Here is a 19,972-nt window from a genome sequence, read left to right as displayed (position 1 = left end):
GCAAAGCGCCCCCAAAATCGGAGCGGCGCGGTCCGAGGGGGGGGGAGGGAGCCACGCGCATAAACTCCGCCCCGCCGCTCCGGGATTTGGCGCGGCTGCGGGGCTTCGCCGAACCACGCGAACGACGCTGCGTAGGAACAAAAGTTTGTGAATTAAAGCCCAAAGCGGCGACGTTCCGGTGCTACGGAGCGCTGCGAGGAACGGCACGGGGGGCCGGAAGGAAACGCCGCCGTACCGCGATACGAGGAGCGGCGCACGGACACGCGCGTTTCCCTGCACGGAAGCGGAGCCACGAGCCGTCGCCTCCGCGCCGGAAGCGCCGTCGCGCGGTCCGATGGAGGCGGGGGGCGGAGCGGCGCTGCGCTGCTGCCCACGGCCCCGCCCATCGCGCGCACGGGGCGGCCCCGCCGCCGTTCGTCCTCCCCGCCGCAGGGGGCGCTGCGCGCGGTGACGTCCCGACGCGGCGCGCGTGCGTGCGTGCGTTTGGCGCGCGACGGCCCCGTATCCCGCGCGCGGCGGCGGCGGCGGAGCGGAGCTCGAGGGGGCGATGGCGGGAGCGGCGGCGGCGGGAGGGCCGGGGGGCGGCGGGCCGGGGCCGGTGGCGCAGGGCCTGAAGGAGGCGCTGGTGGAGACGCTGACGGGAATCCTGTGCCCGGTGCAGGCGGTGCGCGCCGCCGCCGAGGAGCAGGTGAAGGTGCTGGAGGTGACGGAGGGTGAGTGAGCGCCGGGCCGGGAGGGCGGCCGAGCTGCGGGCCGCCGGGGAACGCGGGGAGCGTCGGGGCCGGGCCGCGCGGCTGGGAGGGCGGTGGGCAGCCGGCAGGGCCGCGGGGGTGGAGCCGCCGCACCGGAGCCCTAGGGGCCTCAGCGGGAGTCTGCACGTGGGGCAGCGCTGCGCTGTGTTGTGCTGTGCTGCCCTGTACTGCATTGTGCTGTGCTGTGCTGTACGGAGTGCTGTCGGCACCGCGGGGTCTGCACGGCCTCCTCAGCCCTGAAGGTTCCGTGCTGGTTCCGTGCTGGTTCGTGCAGCCGCAGTGCTGTGCATGGAGCTGCACTCCGGTCCTGCAGGCAATCCCGGCGCTTCTCCGCTCCTCTCGGAGGATTTTGCCACTCTGAAGGGTTCTTTGTGGTGCCCGAAGGTCTCTGTGCTCCTGAACTTGAGCTCAGAGGAGCCTTGTGGTAAAGACAAGGAAGATGTGAGGCTGTGTCTGCCCAGGGGTTGTGCGGTGATTGCTCCCAATGGACACGAGGCGATGAGGGGAAGGCAGGCGGTGTGGCAGGAAGGTTCCCTGCTGTGATCTGTGTGCGATGCTCCCGTTGAGCCTTTTGTGGTGCAGCACACGGAGATGAGTTTGTTGCCACCACGGCTGTTGGGCAGGTAATGGTGCTGGTGCAGCTGTGCAGGTCTGGCAGTGCTGTAGGATGTGCAGGAACGCAGCAGGACTGTGCTTTGTGGGTAAAGGAGATCCAGAGGACGAGGAATGGAGTTAGAATAAAACGAGCTGGGAGGAATCTGAGAGCATCACTGAGTCCAAACCCTGTCATCTACACGTTCACTTTATCACTGCGTTACAGATATCCTGGGGTCTCCCAGCGCTTTGCTGCTGACCTCCCCAGCACATCGCAGCTCTGCTGTGGGTGCTTTAACACCTTCACCTGGGGAAAGCTCCCTAGGCTGCTCCCATGGAGCTGCACGTGGCACCAAACCGGAGGGGATGGGAGAGATTCAGGCTGTGTGGGTCGGGGCTGCTGACCTTGGTGAGGACTGCCAGGCTGGGGTCCCTTCATCTGCATTACTTTGTGCTGTTGGGAGTCAAGGAGCACGGGAGGAGCGAGCTGTATCCTCTTTGCAGATGCCAAGAGGAGGAGCAAGAGCAGCATTGTGTTTGCCAGCTCCGTGTTGTTGTGGGAGAGAAACGTAGATCGCGTGAATCAGGAGTGCTTTAAAGTGCTGTAAAGAAACCAGAAATACGGCTGTCATTAAGCATGTTTTAAAGATACAACACTGACAGCAAAAACAAGGGCAGTGCAGCCATTAGATTCATGGAGTTGCAGAACGGTTTGAGTTCTAACCCTGACCCTTGAAGGCCATCTGGTCCCACTCCCTGCCGTGTGCAGGGACACCCCGAGCCCCAGCAGTGCTCACAGCCCTGCCCTGGCCCAGGGAGGAACAGTTCCAGCTGCAGCTAAGGGGAGTTTAAACCCAGTGCATCTCAGAGTGTACTTGTTGGTAACCTGAGTTGCAACGTTTTTACCTGTGAGAGAAAGAAGTGAGATGCTGAGACAACAAACAAAGTTTGTGCAGGGAGCACAGGGGAGAATGAATGCTCAGTGATTCATTTGAGAAGCTCTGCACTGGAATTGTCTTCTCCTTCCCACGGATGAGTCACGCTGTTGGTATTGTGGCTTCCTCCAAAAATCTTGGTGAGTTTCTCTGTGTGGGAATAAAAGTTCTGACACAAACATTTATTTTGTGTTGCAGAGTTTGGTGTCCATTTGGCAGAGCTGACTGTGGACCCGCAGGGAGCGTTGGCCATCCGTCAGGTGAGCTCACAGCCAGGGCAGCGCTGCAGTTTGTGGGGCGTCCTGCTGTGTCCTGGGGGAGCCAGAGGTGGTTTGCCTTTGTCCCTGCATTTTTCCCTTGGGTATCTGTGGGTTTGTCACTCGTTCCTTCAGCATATCCAGGTGTGCTGACCTTTCCTTTCCTGGAAGCAGTGCTTTTGGGGCCGCTCAGCCTGCTGCTGGGCTGCGTGGTGCTGGCTGTGTGCAGTGGGCACCAGCAGCAGAAATCCTCTTCTGTCTGCCACAGCTTTTCCTGCTGGTGTTTTCCTCCTCGAAAAGGAGGTTTAGGTTCTGTGTTTCTGTGGTTGCAATGTGGCCCATACCTTTGCTGTTGTAGAGGTGAGAAATAGCAGCCTTCTTGTGTCAGTGCTGTGTAGGCTGTCGCTGTGCAAGGAATGGCCGTCAGTTCAGCTTTTTACTGCTGTGGCTTTTCCAGCAGTTTGGCAAAGACTTGCATTTTGGTAAAAGCAGTGTGCTGTGGTTGTGAGATTTGTTCCTAATTTGTGACCTCTCTTCTAATGCAGCTAGCATCTGTCATTCTGAAGCAGTATGTGGAAACTCACTGGTGTTCTCAGTCAGAAAAGTTTAGACCTCCAGAGACCACAGAGAGGGTAAGGCTTTGCTTCTTGATTCCTGATTTAAGATGCTTTATCCATCAAGAATATTACCTGGTTCCCTGAAACAGGTCTTGGGACTGGTGCCCCAGAAGCACTGCCCTTTTTCCTTCTGTCCCTTTGGGGCTGGGTGCCTGGTTCTCCTCCACCCAAACTTTAGAAAGAAAGCAAACGCAGGCCCTGACATTGGAACCAGCGTTTGTGTCAATGAGCCCAGGGTGTCCTTCATCCGTGTCTGCATCCCACCTCATGCAGCTCTGAGCTGGGGAAGGCAGTTGCTGTGTGCCTGCCTGAGGGCTTCGCCTGAGGAGAGAGCTGCCTTGCAGCACACCCAGCAGCTTTCCCTACACAGAAACACAGAATGCAGTCTGCCAGGTTTAGTCCTCTGCTGAGCATTTGTTTTGTAAACCTGACAGTGAAGCTGTACCAGGATACGGTCAGGTGCCATGACTTGGTTTTGAGCAGCTTGTCCTGTGACTGGGGATGTTCTGCTAAACGCTGTGGTTCTCTACAGGCAAAAGTTGCTATTAGAGAGCTCCTGCCCAACGGGCTGAGAGAATCCATCAGCAAAGTGCGCTCCAGTGTTGCCTACGCAGTGTCAGCAGTGGCACACTGGGACTGGCCCGAAGCCTGGCCTGAGCTCTTCAACCTCCTGATGGAGATGCTGGTTAGTGGAGATGTGAACGCGGTGCATGGAGCCATGAGAGTGCTGACAGGTATGTGCAAGCAGCAGGGCTCCCCGAGGAGGTGCTGTAGGCTTTTCCTTACCACAGCATTCTGTCCCTTTGTACTGCAAATGGAGCTAGAACTTGCTGCTGTTGCTCCGCAGGGCTCGGTGCCTGCTGGCTGCTGCTGGGAGCTGAGGAAGCGCAGCGTCAGGCTCTGTGCTGCGGGCTGCAGCCCCACAGGAGCTTTGTAACTCCCTGCTCTCAGCTGTCTGCCCCTTTCAGCATGACATTTCTGCTGTCCCTCAGGGATTGCTGTGGGTAGGACAGCCGGCGCTGCTGTAGGCGAGCACGAAGCAATTCGTTTCCCAGCAATCTCTATGTTGTTGTTTTGGGTTTGTTTTCTTCTAACAAGTCCCCTTGCTTTCTGTTCTGCAGAGTTTACGCGGGAAGTGACGGACACACAGATGCCACACGTTGCTCCTGTTATTCTCCCAGAGATGTACAAAATCTTCACAATGGCTGAGGTACATCTTCACTCTTAAATGGGTACTGAGTTGCATTGGTGGGAATGTTTCTTGGAGCAAAGAAACAGCAGATGTGGAGGTTGAGCTGTACCATGGTAAGACTTAAAGTGTTTCCTCTGTGCTGTGCTCATTCGTGACAGCTAACGTTTCAGCTGAAATGTTGAAGCCAATAATGAAATAAAAAGGAATCAAATAAAGCAGGAAAAAAAATCACTTAAAAACATCTGCTGTTCCCTGTCTGCTGTTTTACAGGTGTATGGTATTCGCACAAGGTCACGTGCAGTGGAGATATTTACCACGTGTGCCCATATGATCTGTAACATGGAGGAACTGGAAAAGGCAAGATTTCACCTATCCTGCAACACATATTGAATGGAAATGAAGTGAGGCTCTAAATCGTAACCTGAAAATGAAAGATAGGAGAATTCCATGGTGCCAGGTGTAATCTGGAGGAGTGGGTGTCATTTCCTGCTCGCAGAGCGGCCAGCTCCCTGCTTTCTGTGCACGTTTTGATGCTGTGCTTGGTTCCCATAACTGAGTTTAACAGACGTGCAGGGACAGCTTGGAGGGAGGGAATCAGCCTGGGGAGGAGACGAGGCCCGGTCCTTTGCTTGGGAATCCCTGGAGGAGCACTTGTTTGCTGAGCACAGGGTGGCCCTTTGCTTTCCTGTCAGACACAGAGATCTGTTGCCTGGAACTCACCTCTGCTTGCACTGATTTTTAACCAGGGTGCAGCCAAAGTCCTGATATTCCCCGTGGTGCAGCAGTTCACAGAGGCTTTTGTTCAGGCCCTGCAGATGCCTGACGGACCCACATCAGACAGTGGATTTAAGATGGAAGTCCTGAAAGTAAGTTGGTTAATACTGATAGGAAACGACCGAATGCCAGTAAGCACTGCCAGGTGTGCTGGGAAGGAGAGAAGGCCGAGTGCTGTGTGTTGCTTCTCCTGGCACTGCCTGTGCTACGAGTTGTGAAGCTTTCTGGCTCCCAGTGCCACACAGTTTTGAAACACAGAATTGTGCCTACACTGAAGACGTGTGGGGAGCTCCATAGGGATGTGGTGGTGCATTATTGGGCTGCAGGTTTTGGGTGAAGGTGGACAGCTGTGTTCCTTGAACAAAATCATACTGCAGTTACTGTAAACAAGCATACAGTCTGTCATAACGATTAGCTTTGCTCCTGAGCCAAGAAATTAAATGCAGGAAGGTGCAGGAGGGTGCTGGTGTGGTGTTCAGAGGGCAGCTGTTAGGTTGGCTTTTGTGGTCCTGTTCAAGGCAGCAGCACTGTGGCACTGCATCCATGGCTGCCCCTGCTGTGCCTCTCCTCAGGGAGGGAAGCAGTGCTGCAGCAGCCACTGATGGATGGCAGCAGCTCTGTGTGAGGGGAGCAGTGTTCTGGCTGGGTGCTCAGGGCAACCTGTGGGTTTGTCGCTTACGGCTTCTAAACTAATGACAGCAATTTTCTAAGGCAAAAGGAATTCAGGTATAAGACCTATAAATTGCCTTTCCTTCCAGGAAAGTGCATTTTGTAGTCATTGTAATGCAGAAATGAGAAAACTCAAGGGATTGGTTAAGCAGATAAGATGATTGCTGGAGCTCCTGAAGTGCAGGGGCAGCAGGAGAAAGAATGGAGACATTTTTGGTAATGCAGGTAATGCATTTTCAACCAGCTGCAAGATCTTTTTTTTTTTTCCTATCAGCAGAGTACTGAGAAGTAAACAACAGAAAGGTGCCTTTTTTTCTTCCCTATCCCTCGAGAGCAGTCCCAGCAGGACTTGGGATTATTTCCATTGGTGGTGGAAGTGCAGCCCATGAGCTGGTTTTGGTGGTGTTCCCTGGTTTCCCTTCTGATCGCTGCTCTTTGTGCTTCCAGGCTGTGACAGCACTGGTGAAGAACTACCCGAAGCACATGGTGTCCTCAATGCAGCAGATCCTGCCCATCGTGTGGAACACCCTTACAGAAAGTGCTGCCTTATATCCTTTGCACTGAATGCTTTTAACTGGAGTAGGACATGACAAATATCTTGTGCCCAGTAAGGACTTGAATGTGGCTGAGGAGTGTGAGACCATGACCAGCAATGCAGGAATCTGCTGTGGAGATCCTGTGGGTATTTCAGTTGGGCTCCATGAGGTTCCTTTGGCCTGAGTCAGTTACAATGAACCATGGGAGCACCCACATCATGCTGGCTGCAGAACTGTGGCCAACCTCTGCATTCTCTCTGGTGCTCTTCAGTGAAAATTGCCTTCTTCAAACAATGCCTCATAGTGAGACTTCAGAGGAGAACCTGCTTTATCCCTTGCTGCAGCAGTAATGACTGGTTATGTTTGCTGCTGAAGCTGAATTTGCCTTTTAAATGTTATCAGTCATTACTTTGCTGGGCAGTCTGCAATGTTAAAGAGATGTTTTGGGGTTTTTGTGCTACGTGCAAACTGACAGGGCAGATCTTCCACGTCCGCCCCAGGTTTGTGCTGCTGTGGCTCCTCACCACTGGGAGCATGGAGGTGCAGAATGAGCTCCTTGTGCCCTGGTGGGCCGAGTCTGAGTGGATTCAGTGTGGCAGAGCTGTAGTGTGGGGGAACCTTTGGGTTTGCATGGAGGATTTGGTGTGTGCGAATGGAGTCGCCCAGGGCTGCTGTCGGGTGGTGGAGAAGTGGCTTCTGCAGCTGGGCAGGAGATCCCAGGGTTCATCTTCTGTTCAAAACACAGCACTGTGTGTAACCCACGTTCCTAAGAAAGAAGGCATAGTCATTATTAGGATTTTTAATTCCCAGATGCATCTTAGAAACATACTTGTTTACTTAACTTCATCTACTTATGTGAGAACAGAAGTAAATTATACAGAAGAGGTGGAGGATCCTGTGGATTCCGATGGTAAGAACTTGTTGAACTGCACTCCTGAGTTCCCTTTTGACGAGGAGTGGACTCACCTAAATATGACTGTTGTCAAAGCAGTTGCAGAAACACCTCGGGAGTTCATGCTTAATGTACATTTACAGTGTTGGAAGGAAGTGATGGACGCTGTTCTAAGTTTCATGTGGCTGTGATCAGTGAAGCTGCATAACTTAAGGTTTCTAACGACTCCAGGAGTGAGTTTTGCAGCAGTTTTGAGGTAAAACTGATGGGACAAAAGGAAACCAAACAGGTTTTATTTTGGGCTTGATAAATTTTAGTGAGGGGTGTGCAGTGATGTGGGAAGAGAGCAGAAGGTGATCGAGTCAGAGTCCTCCCAGGGCTGCTGCTGCCCTTGCTGGTCCAGGAGCGAGAACAGCCATTACCCCATCAGACAGCCTGGAAGTCTGTAACTGTATTTGACACAAGTTTATACTTCTGTGCATGTTAGCATTTGGAGTCATGGTCCTTTTTTTCCTTTCTTTGCTCAGGTGAAGTGTTGGGATTTGAAAATCTGGTGTTCAGCATATTTGAGTTTGTTCATGCCTTGTTGGAAAACAACAAATTTAAGAGCACAGTGAAGAAGGCTTTGCCAGAGCTGATCTACTACATCCTTCTTTACATGCAGATCACAGAGGAGCAGGTGAGCAAGTTTGTCTTGTGTAGGAAGCAAATGAGATAAGAGATTTAAACCAATTAGTGTCCTAGGAAGTGTTCAGTGCATGGAAGCTGCTGTAAGCTAACATGGTTACTCAGGGATGTGGTTTAGTGGACAGCTTTGTTGGTAGGTGGGTGCTTGTGCTGGATGATCTTAAAGTTCGTTTCCAGCCTTCGTGGTTCTGTGCTGTTCCATCATTTTGTCAGCATCCAGGTGTTCCTGTCAGTAGCACCTCGTGTGCAGCAGTGGAGGAATGTGCTGTGAACATGGAGGTTACCACACTGAAATGGATAGCCACACCACAGCGATAGGGAAAGGATTGGGCAAGTGGTGTGACGTAGTTTTCATGGCTATTCTTTGTGCTTCTGGGTCTCCCAAGCCTGAAAGCCATCTTCTGTTGGTCTTGTTTAGGTAGGCATGCATAAAAACAGGCATCTGTTAAAGCTTCATCTGCTTCTCCCATTTCTCATCTGTAAATAAAGCTGTGCAGCACTGATCTCAGCTCAGTCGTGAGTTTGTGAAACTGATTTCAGATGAGGGGCAGAGGAGCAAGATGGGCTCAGAACAGAGAGGGCCTCTTCTTTTCAAAGATTATTGCAACAGCATGTAAGAATTGTTGTTATCCTCCCTGTTCTCCTTGTCCTTGTGTTTCAGATAAAGGTTTGGACTGCAAATCCCCAGCAGTTTGTGGAGGATGAAGATGATGATACTTTTTCCTATACAGTGAGGATTGCTGCTCAGGATCTGTTGCTGGTATGAAAAATATTCCATGCTTAGAAGCAACCAAAGAATGAGAGCGATACATTTAGCTTCATTTTGAGCGTTTGGAGGAAAGCCTGCCTTTAAAAGTCTACAACTAAACGTGATTGTTTCCTCTGCACAGGCTGTGGCTGCTGATTTCCAGAATGAGAGTGCAAGTGCTTTGGCTGCAGCAGCTACGAGGCACTTACAGGAAGCTGAGCAGGCCAAGAACAGCGGTGCTGAGCACTGGTGAGGAGATGGGACAGCAAGGAGTTGCAGCAGTGGGTTCTGTAGTACTGAGGGCAGTCAGGTGTTTGTGGCACTGCTGCTGATGGGCAAGGATGAAATCTGAGAACTGATCAGGAGAAGAAAAAGAGAGCAGGGGATTTCTCAGGCCAGATGCAGAAACCTTCCTGTGCAAACCCTTCACCGGGTGTCTGTCCCAGGCTCCTCCTTCCCTGCCCTGACAGTTCCTTAAAGCACGTGGTTGTGAAGTGTTGCTCGTTGTGTCCAGGGAGCAGAACCTTCTCTTTCTGCTCAGTGAAGTGGGCTCAGAATTTCAGGCATCTCTCGGTGCTTCTGCACATGGAATAACCAACTGAGATGAGTTGGAGGCTGCAGAACAAGTCCTTTAATCCTTCAGAACAAAGCCTTTGTTTATTTATTTATTCTGGAGGGGGAAAGTGGTAAAAGCAGCAGCATTTTTTTAACCCAAATTGTGAAAAGGGACTGGGAATGCTGCCTGTGCTGGCTGAGATTCCGAGTCCCCACACTGCAGAGTTTTGTGAATGTTCATTTGTTTCTGCTTTGAGATCAAGTAGGTAATTGTGTCAGCTTAGAGAAAAAGATCTGAGTGGTTTTCCTTCAAATTCTTGATGTATTTCTCGGGGTGATGGTGGGCAGAAAAGCCTAAAAGCATCTGGATTCTTCTACAGGTGGAAAATACACGAAGCTTGTATGCTGGCCCTGGGCTCAGTGAAGTCCATTATTACAGACAGCGTGAAGAACGGCCGAATCCATTTTGATATGCATGGCTTCCTGACCAACGTTGTTCTGGCAGACCTCAACCTTTCAGGTATGCCAGCCCTGGCTGTTGGCCACGATGCAGCTGAGTGCCAGAGCTTGGAAACTTCGTATGAGTGCAGGTGTGGGGTGTGTGTGTGTGTGTGTGTGTGTGTGTGTGTGTGTGTGTGCTGTGCAGAGCCAGCTCCACGTTTCCTGTAAGCTGAGGCTGATGCTCATGGGGAGGAGGATCCCGTGAGTGGGAGCTCTGTGCGCTTCTGCTTTCTGGATGGTGCTCCCTCAGCATGAAGGGAGGTCGGAGAAGTTGACAAAAGTCCTTGCAAATAATTGAACTTTGAGAAACTGTTTATCATTTAACGACTTTCCTGCTGGGATGGCAGAGCTTTGGCTGACGGATGGAAGCAGCTCTGACTTCAAATTCATGGAACTCTCTCTGTCCTGCTTTGTTTCAGTGTCCCCCTTTCTCCTGGGCCGGGCCCTGTGGGCCGCCAGCCGTTTCACAGTGGCCATGTCCCCAGAGCTCATCCAGCAGTTCCTGCAAGCCACAGTCAGTGGTCTGCATGAAACCCAGCCGCCTTCTGTCCGAATCTCTGCAGTCAGAGCTATCTGGGGGTAAGCAAAGATACTCCAAACCTCAGGGGTCTGTGTTAGAAATCACGTTTTTAAAGCTTGTTCATCAAAATATAAAATTCCTGTACAGACTGTGGAAGTGATGGCATGGAATGAATGAAGTATCAGTGTAAGAAGTTTAAGTGAGCAGGTTCGAAGCAGAGTAACTCTGATGAGGAATAAGAAGTTGAGGTTTAAGGTTATGTACAGCACAGTGTTATAATAGACACAGTCCCACCTAGAAGCAGAAATGGATGCTGGTGACAAGCATGGAAATGAAACCATGGTTAATGCTGTGCAGACACAGGTATGACTAACAGAATGTGTCCTTGTGGGACAGATCAGGGCAATAACAAAGTTGAGAGATGAAGGAAGAAGTGTACTGGTGGGGAGAGGTGCTAGAGGAGCCAATTTACAGAACAGGGGGATGAAATACCCATCTATGATTAATCCAGTGATGTGTATATAAAACACTTCATGCCTTCTGTGTGCATTTCTGTATCATGTTTAGCTACTGTGACCAGCTGAAGATCTCTGAGAGCACCCACGTGTTGCAGCCTTTCCTTCCCAGCATCCTTGATGGTCTGATCCATTTGGCAACGCAGTTCAGCTCAGAGGTGCTCAACCTGGTGATGGAAACGTTGTGCATTGTCTGCACCGTGGACCCAGCATTTACAGCAAGTGTGGAGAACAAGATCTGCCCCTTCACCATCGCCATCTTCCTGAAGTACAGCAATGGTGGGTGCTCAGGTCCCGCCGTTGGCTTTGCTCGTGGATCCTGATCAGGATTATGGCTGTGCTGAACATGTAATAAGTCAGAATTGAATGAACGTTGATCCGTGCTGTAAAGCTAGCAGGGAAAGAGCTGCTGTGCCAGTTTGAAATAGCGGTAGCAAAAACTGAGGTGTTTGGTAGTTTGTTTGAGTAAATGGTGCTTTCTCTCTCCAGATCCAGTTGTTGCTTCTCTTGCCCAAGATATCTTTAAGGAGCTGGCTCAGATAGAAGCCTGCCAGGGTCCAATGCAGATGAGGCTAATACCAACTCTTGTCAGCATCATGCAGGCCCCTGCTGACAAGATCCCAGCAGGGCTTTGTGCAGTAAGTGCTGTGGTGGTACCTGGTCTGAGCTGGGACCGATTCCCTGTTCTTTAACATAACGGATGGCTGCTCTGCAGTGAGTAGAAAATTGCTTTAAAATGCCTTTGAACAATGACTTCAGTGTTTGGTAGATTTGTCTTTATGGAGAGAAGCAAAATGCAGCTGGGGGGAGATGTTTCCAAAGTAATGTGCTCTGTGGGCTTCCTCACTCCCTGCAGTTTGTCCCCAGCTGTTCTGCTGTGACGTAGTCAAGTTTCACCAGTGACAGTCACTCCTGAATGGTGTTGCATTCTCCAGCAGAATACATAACTGTTCCTTGTGGTTTCCCCTGAGTTTTTTTCTGATTTATATGTCACATGTATAAATTGCTGGAGATGAACTGTAACATTTGTTGTTTCTTTAAGAAGTCCACTTAGAGAAGATTGAGCATTGACTCCATAGAATGATTGTATGAAATTAAGCCCATAAATATCTTAATAAAAATGTTTATAACCTACATATTGATCAGTATTGCTGTAGCAATCAGTAGTAGGTGATTAAAATAAATGCAGATCAAGATAAACTGGAACAAATCAGCAAGCAGGATTCTCTGGCTGCACTGATCACTGTCGGGATCATGTACATCCCTGTGGAGCTGTTTGCCACACTGAGTGGTTTTACACCACTCTTAGTGTTTAAACTGCCCTGGGAACTTCACAGCACACAGCACCGTGTGTCCATGGCAATTTCAGAGGCTCTGGGTGCATGGCTTTTAAAATAACTGAAATATTGCTGTGCGTGACATCAGGGTGTGATGGCAGTGCTGGGTCGCATCCCTCCTGCCCGTGACTGCAGTGCTTGCAATGCTGACTTTGTGTACTGTGGCTGCTATTGTAACAGTGCTTTTGTTTGTGGTTTCCTTTCAGACTTCTATTGATATATTAACCACAGTTGTGAGGAACACCAAACCTCCTCTGTCCCAGCTCCTGATCTGCCAAGCATTCCCTGCAGTGGCTCAGTGCAGCCTGAACACAGACGACAATGCTACCATGCAGGTAACACTGCAGGGAGTGGTAAGAGCAGCAGGGACAGGAGAGTTTGAGGGAAGTGACCAAATGAGACAGTTGGCAAAGCCTTCGAGGGAGCCCAGGCCTTGTTTGCCAGTAGTTGTATCATCAGCTCCTCAGGAGGCTCTGCTGCCCAGTCTGTCATTAGAGCATTGCTGTTCAGGGACCTGCGGTCACTTCTGCTGAGATCATTCTGATATGTGGAGGATCAGAGTGAACAGGCTGGCAGCCTTGCCCTGTTTGTTTTTTTTTTCTGTTAGTGCTCTGGAGCACGTAAAACCTCACTGCTTTTCTTCCCCCATGGTAATGCTCGTGACATCTAGGGATGGCAGAGGCTGTCAGCAAGGAATGCTCTCAGGCATGAGGAGCAGAGCCCCTGCATCTTGCTTCGTGCCATCTTCTTGTGTGCACATTTAAGTGGGAAGGGGAAGATAAACTTTTGGTTGGTTCACGTACTGAATGGAGGGAGAGCAAGGATTCAGCTCACAGAGGCAGTGCTGATCTGAGCTGTGCTTCGTAGCAGTTTTGCTGTTACCTGCTGATGGCTTTGGAAAGGGAAATTCTAACAGAGTGCCTTTCTCTTACAGAATGGTGGCGAGTGTCTGCGTGCGTACGTCTCCGTGGCTTTGGAGCAGATTGCACAGTGGCATGATGAGCAGGGCCACAACGGGCTGTGGTACGTGATGCAGGTGGTCAGCCAGCTTCTGGATCCGAGGACCTCAGAGTTCACTGCTGCCTTTGTGGGCAGGCTGGTCTCCACTTTAATTTCCAAAGCAGGGAGTGAGCTGGGAGAGAACTTGGACCAGATTCTGAGAGCCATCCTGAGCAAAATGCAACAAGCAGAGACACTCAGTGTAATGCAGGTGAGCAGCCCAGGAGGGTGAGAGGAAGTGCTGGGAAAAGAAACTGTCAGATTGAAAATAAAAGCGTGTGCCTGATTGTTCATGGGTTCTGCATACCCTGTGAGGTGGTCAGGAAATGGCCTGCTCTGCTCATCCAGCGTTGTCTGGATTACCAGGTAAGCCAGGCTCTTGTTGGTAAGCTTTCATGCACCTTAAATAGTCTCATGACCTTTTGCTTGCAAGGACTGAACCTTCAGAGAGCACCTTGAGTAGGGCTGTGGTGGCAGAGCAGCTTTTGAGTGTGTGTGAACAGCTTGGAGCTGAGAGCAGGTGAGCGTTAGGAGATGGGGCGTGCAGTTGGCCTGCATCAGGACAGAGGTCAGGTGAGAGTATCAGTCTGCTCCGGCCTTGGTCTCCTTTTAGTGGCATGGTTTACAGAATAATTTTATCCCAGTAGTGTTAATTCTCTTTCTCGTACGTGCCCTTAAAGTTCAGCATCTGCTGATGCCCTGTTTCCTGAGCAGCAGCTGTGGGAAGGCATTGCTGCCAGGACCCTCCTCTGCCCTCGGTGAAGAACCTGGCTGAGACTCATCTGTTCAGACCCTTTTATCTTGGGTAGCTCTGATTTGAATGGTGCGTTTTTTCAAACCAGTACACAGTGAAACATCAACATCAGCACAGAGTTCATCTGCAGGCCTTGATTTTTTTCAGTCTTTCCCCCTTGGAAACACTGTTCATTCATAGCCATGCAAAATGGCTCTTGCTTTGGCTATTTTGGGATTTAAAAGATGCAGAAGCTTAAATCTGAACTAGTCATGTGAAGCCCCTGCAGCTGTGGAAGACAACAAGCGCCCAGTGATGTTGGATTTCTTCTCTGTCTTAGCCTGAGATGGGAGTCTGCAGTAGGACAGCTTTCCCCTGAAGGAGCCCCTGCAGATGCCCTCAGCTTAGGGGCTGACGTTTGGTCCTGGTCTGCAGGGGCAGGACTGTAAATCTGTCTTGTAAATACGTTCCTAAAGCTTGCAGTTTAAGATTCAGAGCAGGAGAAGTGCTGCTGCATTATGGTGTGATGGCTGGGAGACGTGCTGGTGGTGGAATGCCCTGGGGTGGAGAAAATGGCTGTGGACAAGCAACTTCTGTGCCTTAGCATGGTGAGCATTCCGAGCTCTGTGCACAGGGCTGTGTGTACAGCATTGGACCAGCAGAGTTGGGTACCTGCACTGCCTGCCTTTGCCATGGGATGTTTTTGGTGGTCAGAAGCCACTGCAGCCTCTCCTTTTTTTTTTTTCCCCAGTGTTTTTTTCATCTCTGCATTAGGAAGCTTTGCTGATTTGAGGCGTGGGTGTGAGCAGATGGACTCCTGATTGGACTCCTGACCTGCTTTTTGTGGGTCAGATATCGCTTCTGATGGTAGCAGTATCCTTTCCTGCTTTTGTAGCACACTGTATCTTGCAGATGGTTTTACTTTCTTTTCCTCCTGGGGTCGGTAAGCACCATCTCCATTCCTGCAGGGCACTCCATTTCTTGAGTATTTGATAAAACATTTTCAGCTCCTAAATAATGTACAGCTCATGTTTCCTTTTTTTCCCTGGCAGTCCTTGATTATGGTGTTTGCTCATTTGGTTCACTCACAACTGGAACCACTCCTTGAGTTCCTGTGCAGCCTCCCTGGACCAACAGGCAAGCCTGCCCTGGAGTTTGTGATGGCTGAATGGATGAGCAGGCAGCACCTGTTCTATGGGCAGTATGAAGGCAAAGTCAGGTAGGATGTTCTGCTGCACCCGTGCCTTAATGGCAGCTGGCTGATCATCCTCTTGCAATTAAACACGCTGTGTGTGAGGAAGGGGGAGTTGGTTCACACTCGCAGTGCTACGCCTGCATTGGGCAAAAGGAATTATTTTCCTGTGCTGTCAGTTCAGCTCAGGAGAGCTGTGGGAATTGGAGCAATCCCTGATGTTCCTCAGGGCTCCTATTGCTGCCCCGTGTTCTGTGCTGGAACAGGGGCACCCAGGTGGGAAGGGGTGCCTCAAGTGAGCAGGGGGCTGGTTGTGACACTACAGTTATGTGAGCAGGATGAGAATTGTTTCTGGACGTGAAATTCTCATTAAAAGCTGCAGTGGAAGGTCGGGGCACTGTAGAAGGGTTTCCTAAGAGAATTTGATGATTTCTCATTGATTTAACGAGTCAGCAAAGTAAATGAGAGGCAGCACATCAAAGAGATGAATGTCAGAGCGATGGAGGCGGTCGATGGGTGCTCAGCACTGTTGGCAGTCGTGCTTGCTCTGTTGTGTTGCTCAGCAGTGATTCCTCCCATTCTGGGCGAGCTGAGAGCTGTGCAGGGTGCTCTGAGGCCGTGGGGGCACAGCGCTGCAGGTGACAGAATTAAGTCTGTTGTACAGCACTGTGTGTCATCCAGCATGGCAGTGGTTTGTGTGCAGGTGATTTGGCAGTGCTGTGCTCTGTTCTAGGCCCCCATTTGGGGTTATTTACAGCAAAGGAGCTCACGATGCATTAGGAATTGCTGGATGTTTTCTGAGTAATGAAGAGAAGCCTTTGCAGAAGAGCCTGCTGTTCAGACCTGGGGAAATGGCAGTTACTAAAAGGAAAACAAATGGCTCCCACTGAGTGAACGGAGGGACTTACACCAGATTACCCCTCTGTGTTCCTCAGTCCCCGTCCTGTGGATGGTGGGTTGAAGAAGCGGCTGTTCCACATCTTAATGTAGAACAGGAGAAACTGGAGAGCTGCAGCGCTTGTTCTTGGTGGCAGGGATCAGAAGGGGCACCTGGTGGCTGCCTGGGGACCTTCCCCACATCCCTCCTGCTGGGTGGGCCGGGCGGTGCAGGGGATCCCCATCCCTAATTGTCCCAATCTCTGCTCCCCAGCTCAGTTGCTCTGTGCAAACTCCTGCAGTACGGCATCAACACGGATGACAAACGGCTTCAGGACATCAGGGTGAAGGGAGAGGAAATATTTAATATGGATGAGGGAATACGGACACGATCAAAATCGGCCAAAAGTAAGTCGTGACTTTGCTGCCCTGCCTTTTTGTTCTGTCAGTGGGGCTGTGAGGGGTCTCACCAGGTCACACACAGCTGTGGGAGGGATTTCCCAGAGGAGGTGCAGGTTGGTTTGTTAAAACGAATCCACGCATCGGTGTTGGTACAGAGCAGCTCAGATGCTGCCTGGTCCAGTTGCCAACTTTTGAGCACCTAAATTAGTGCTCCCAGTCTTGATAGGGTCTTTCTGTCTGTAATTAGGGACAAACTTCTCATGAGGAGCAGCATGAACGTATCTTCTTCTCTTACAGATCCTGAACGCTGGACAAACATTCCTTTGTTAGTAAAAATCCTGAAATTAATAATAAATGAACTCTCAAATGCAATGGAAGCAAACGCATCTCGACAGACCACTGCAGATTGGAGTCAAGGTGAAACACTGGGATTGATTTTTCCTCTTTAATGGCTCAAATCTACTCTGTAATCTCCTCAGAAGCATTTATAGTAATAAGAAACTGACAGTAATAACTATTACACCTGTAATTAGTACCATAGAATCTTTGGAGTTGGAAGGGATGCTTAAATGGCACGTAGTCGAGTCTAGACTCCCCTGCAGTGAACTGGTGTATGTAGTTAAACAAAGGCTTAAGTAGTAATTCAGAGGATGAGTCACTTTGGTGTCTTCTTATACCTGGAAATTATCGGGAAATGGTGGCCTCGCATGTGGAGTTGTGTCTGGCAGTCAGGATCTGACTGCAGCAGGGAATTGCCCTTGCTTTGGTGTCTGGTTTCTTCCTCCTGAGGCACAGTGATGGCTGCAGGTCTCCCTTTGCCCCTGCAGAGCAAGGCTTTCTGCACAGCTGTCAGCTGTTGTTGTCAGGTGTTGTTCATGTCTGGGAATGTTTGTTTTCTGAACAGATGATTCAAACGATATGTGGGAGGACCAGGAAGAGGATGAGGATGAAGATGAAGGCTTAGCAGGACAGTTCTTATCAGATATTCTTTCCACAAACAAGTATGGTAAGTCACAGCTTTTTACTGCTTCCTTGGGGATAAAACAGAGTGGACGACATTCTTGTCTGAGTTTTCTTTCCTTGACAGCAGTGCAACAGAGATGAGAGGCAGAGGGAAGAAGTGTCACAGTGGGGTTTTGTTTCAGACAGGAGAGTTGGAATGCTCTGCAGGCTTCGTGCTGCTGTGAGGTACAGGCAGGAGTTCCTGCTGAGGGAAAGTTGGTGTCAGAGGTGTAGGTGTGACCTGGGAATGGCAGCGTCACAGCAGTGGCTGAACTTGCTTGTGGAGCGGTCTTGAAACTGAAGTGCTGCATAAAGAAATGGAGCACGTATGATATTCCTGCTTTCCTCTCCAGTTTGCATACAGTCTTAGGAAAGAGAACCTTGCAGGTTGACACGGTAAGGAGGCTGCTTGCTGAGCACAGAACTGGAAGTGTGGCGCCCTGACCTAAGATCAGAACTGAGATACAGTGCACCTTACAGTGCAGTGCACCCTACAGACTTGCTCCCCCAGCATCCCATGTGTGCTCAGCTCAGCCCTGAGTTCCCTGGGACTCCTGCTTTGACCCCTCTGCACCAGGGTGCAGTTTTGTTTCCAATCACAGAAGTTCAGGAGCAGTGCTGGGTACAGAACTGCCTGCACAGCAGCACTGAAGCTACGTGTGGGTTGCTGTGTTTCAATAAGAGTCCAATAGAACACTCCCTGAGGTGTTCTGCTCTGTTTGTTGTTAAAACGTGCTGCCTTGCCTCTGACAGATGAGGACTACTATGAGGATGATGAAGAGGATGACCCAGATGCGTTAAAGGACCCTCTTTACCAGATAGATCTCCAGGTGATGTTCTGCAATGAGGTTTTTTCATGTTAATCAAATGATGCCTGAGCTGTTTTTCCTTACTGTGTTTATAACTTGTGAATGAACAGAACTTTCTCAAGCAGAGGGAGGTGAGACTTTTATCTGTGAGCACCGCAGCTTTTTGCTGAAGTCAGAAGCAGGGTGGAGATGGGAGCTCATGTAATTCCCTGCTGCTGCCCTGTGCCATCCTCTGTTCCTCCTTGTGAGCTCCCCCTCAGTCCTTCCCCTCTGTGCCCCCTCTGTTCCTTGCTGTGTGCTCACGTTCATGTCTTGATGCAGGATAGAAGCAGGCTTTCCCAGGAGGTGATGCTGACCGCTGCTCTCTGTCTCCCTTGCAGGCGTATCTCACTGACTTCCTGTGTCAGTTTGCACAGCAGCCCTGCTATGCCATGTTTTCAGACCATCTCAATGAGAATGAAAAGCGAGTGCTGCAGGCCATTGGCATATAAGCCCACCCAAGAGAGCACACTGATCATATCTGAACCATGTTTCTTGGCTTATCCCATGTTTTATGACTAAACATAAAACATTCTCTGGTGCCCACCTGCGTGTTAGAGGTGGATGAAGGCCTCGTGGCGACGTATTGAGCCTCATCTTAACAAATCTGCTAAGGGAAGGAATACTCAGAAAGCAGCAAAGACGGAAGTCTGTTGAGCTTTGCACGTTGGTCTCACCATGGGAGCACTTTCATTTTCCACAGTAACTTTCCAGGAAGTTCTTAAAAAAAAAAAAAAAGAAAAAAAAAAAAAGAAAAATGTGTCCTTAATATTTTTAAAAGCAAACTGTCTCTGCCTGTGAAGAGGCACTTAACTGAGCTCCACACAGCACAGCCGGACTGAGCAGGGCATTGGTCACTCACAGATGGCCTGGACGTGTCTCCAGACATTCGGAAGGTGGTTCCTCTGGGTGTAACACACAGGGTAAATATCTCCATCTTTTTATAGAACCATGGACTCTTATCAGAGATGCCTGAGCGCTATAGAACCTGTTTGCAGGAGTCTGGATGGGAAGCTGAGACAATAAACCAGAGCATATCTTCTTTCCTGTTGTGGACGAGGCTCTGTTGCTCACGTTTACTGCCTGGTCCCACGGGAGCAGTTCTGTACCAATGCCTTGGTGTGCACATGCTGAGGGGAGCTGCCTCTGTTCTGTTCCTGTGCCACGTGGCTGCCAGAGGCGTCGGATTTACGGAGCACAAAGAGCCACCATTTTGGGGGAAGAAAACTGATTGTATTGAACAGCTGTGCTCCATGACAGCCACTCTGAACTGCTTTGCTTCCTTCACACTCCTGTGTGTATTTTTATAGGGTGGTAAAATAACGTTTGCAAATTGATTTACCCGTAAGAACGGCGTGATGTATCTCACAACACCTCTCTGCCTTTGGTTCCCTCTTGGGGAAGATGAAAATAAAACTATTGAAATGTACATCAGTATCCTTCTTGTAAAGCAGACATAAAAGGAAATGGCGCTCGTTTCCCAGAGTCACTTTTTCAGATGTATTTCTCCCTAGGAAACCTTCCCTGTGCGCTGCCTGAGGATGCTAGGATGTTTCACAGGAGTCATCCAAACAGAAAGGGAGTCCTGTAACGGATGCATCTGCTTAAAAGGAAAAGGCTGACCCACTGTAGAGGTTCCTTTCTTAAGAAAGGTATTGCTGTTCCTTTGTGGAATGACACACTTTGAGTTGTGTCTGAAAGCCTCCAGGGAGCAATCATGTATCCTACCGGTCTGCTTTAGAGTGGAGCTTTCCAGGTTTTTACCAGGAGGGGGTGACAAATTAACTCCTTACCAGACAAAGATGGCACAGCGTGTTGGGTGCCTTTGGGAAATAGCTC

At 50.2% G+C, this 19,972-nt stretch overlaps 1 protein-coding gene across 2 annotated transcripts; it reads left to right on the top strand.

Annotated features, from left to right (window-relative positions):
* Positions 1-547: 547 nt before the first annotated feature.
* IPO9 (importin 9) lies at positions 548-19,562 on the top strand. 2 transcript variants are annotated; one of them, XM_042887161.1, is made up of 24 exons: positions 548-713; positions 2,480-2,541; positions 3,084-3,170; positions 3,688-3,889; positions 4,277-4,365; positions 4,618-4,704; positions 5,094-5,213; positions 6,238-6,338; positions 7,178-7,236; positions 7,746-7,897; positions 8,567-8,665; positions 8,796-8,902; positions 9,589-9,728; positions 10,129-10,288; positions 10,797-11,023; positions 11,234-11,382; positions 12,288-12,416; positions 13,016-13,291; positions 14,866-15,032; positions 16,156-16,289; positions 16,581-16,700; positions 17,188-17,289; positions 18,039-18,115; positions 18,475-19,562. In XM_042887161.1, the coding sequence occupies exons 1-24, from the start codon at positions 548-550 to the stop codon at positions 18,583-18,585; spliced, it is 3,123 nt and encodes a 1,040-aa protein (XP_042743095.1). In that variant the 3' UTR covers positions 18,586-19,562. The 2 variants fall into 2 exon arrangements, with proteins under 2 accessions (XP_042743095.1, XP_042743096.1); XM_042887162.1 differs by lacking the exons at positions 548-713; positions 2,480-2,541; positions 3,084-3,170; positions 3,688-3,889 and adding an exon at positions 4,085-4,159.
* The last annotated feature ends 410 nt before the right edge of the window (positions 19,563-19,972 follow it).

The sequence above is a fragment of the Lagopus leucura genome, unplaced genomic scaffold, assembly GCF_019238085.1.
Source record: "Lagopus leucura isolate 7727_CA_CO unplaced genomic scaffold, USGS_WTPT01 Super-Scaffold_100073, whole genome shotgun sequence".
In the NCBI taxonomy this organism is placed as follows: domain Eukaryota; kingdom Metazoa; phylum Chordata; class Aves; order Galliformes; family Phasianidae; genus Lagopus; species Lagopus leucura.
The sequence above is the reverse complement of the archived record's forward strand: the minus strand, read 5'-3'. Positions and strand labels throughout refer to the sequence as shown.

Excerpts from the sequence above, each read along its gene's own strand:
- IPO9 (XM_042887161.1), top strand. The coding sequence starts at position 548 with ATGGCGGGAGCGGCGGCGGCGGGAGGGCCGGGGGGCGGCGGGCCGGGG. Across the intron at positions 6,339-7,177 it reads CTTACAGAAAGTGCTGCCTT|TTATGTGAGAACAGAAGTAA; the intron begins ATATCCTTTGCA and ends AACTTCATCTAC. Across the intron at positions 7,898-8,566 it reads TGCAGATCACAGAGGAGCAG|ATAAAGGTTTGGACTGCAAA; the intron begins GTGAGCAAGTTT and ends CTTGTGTTTCAG.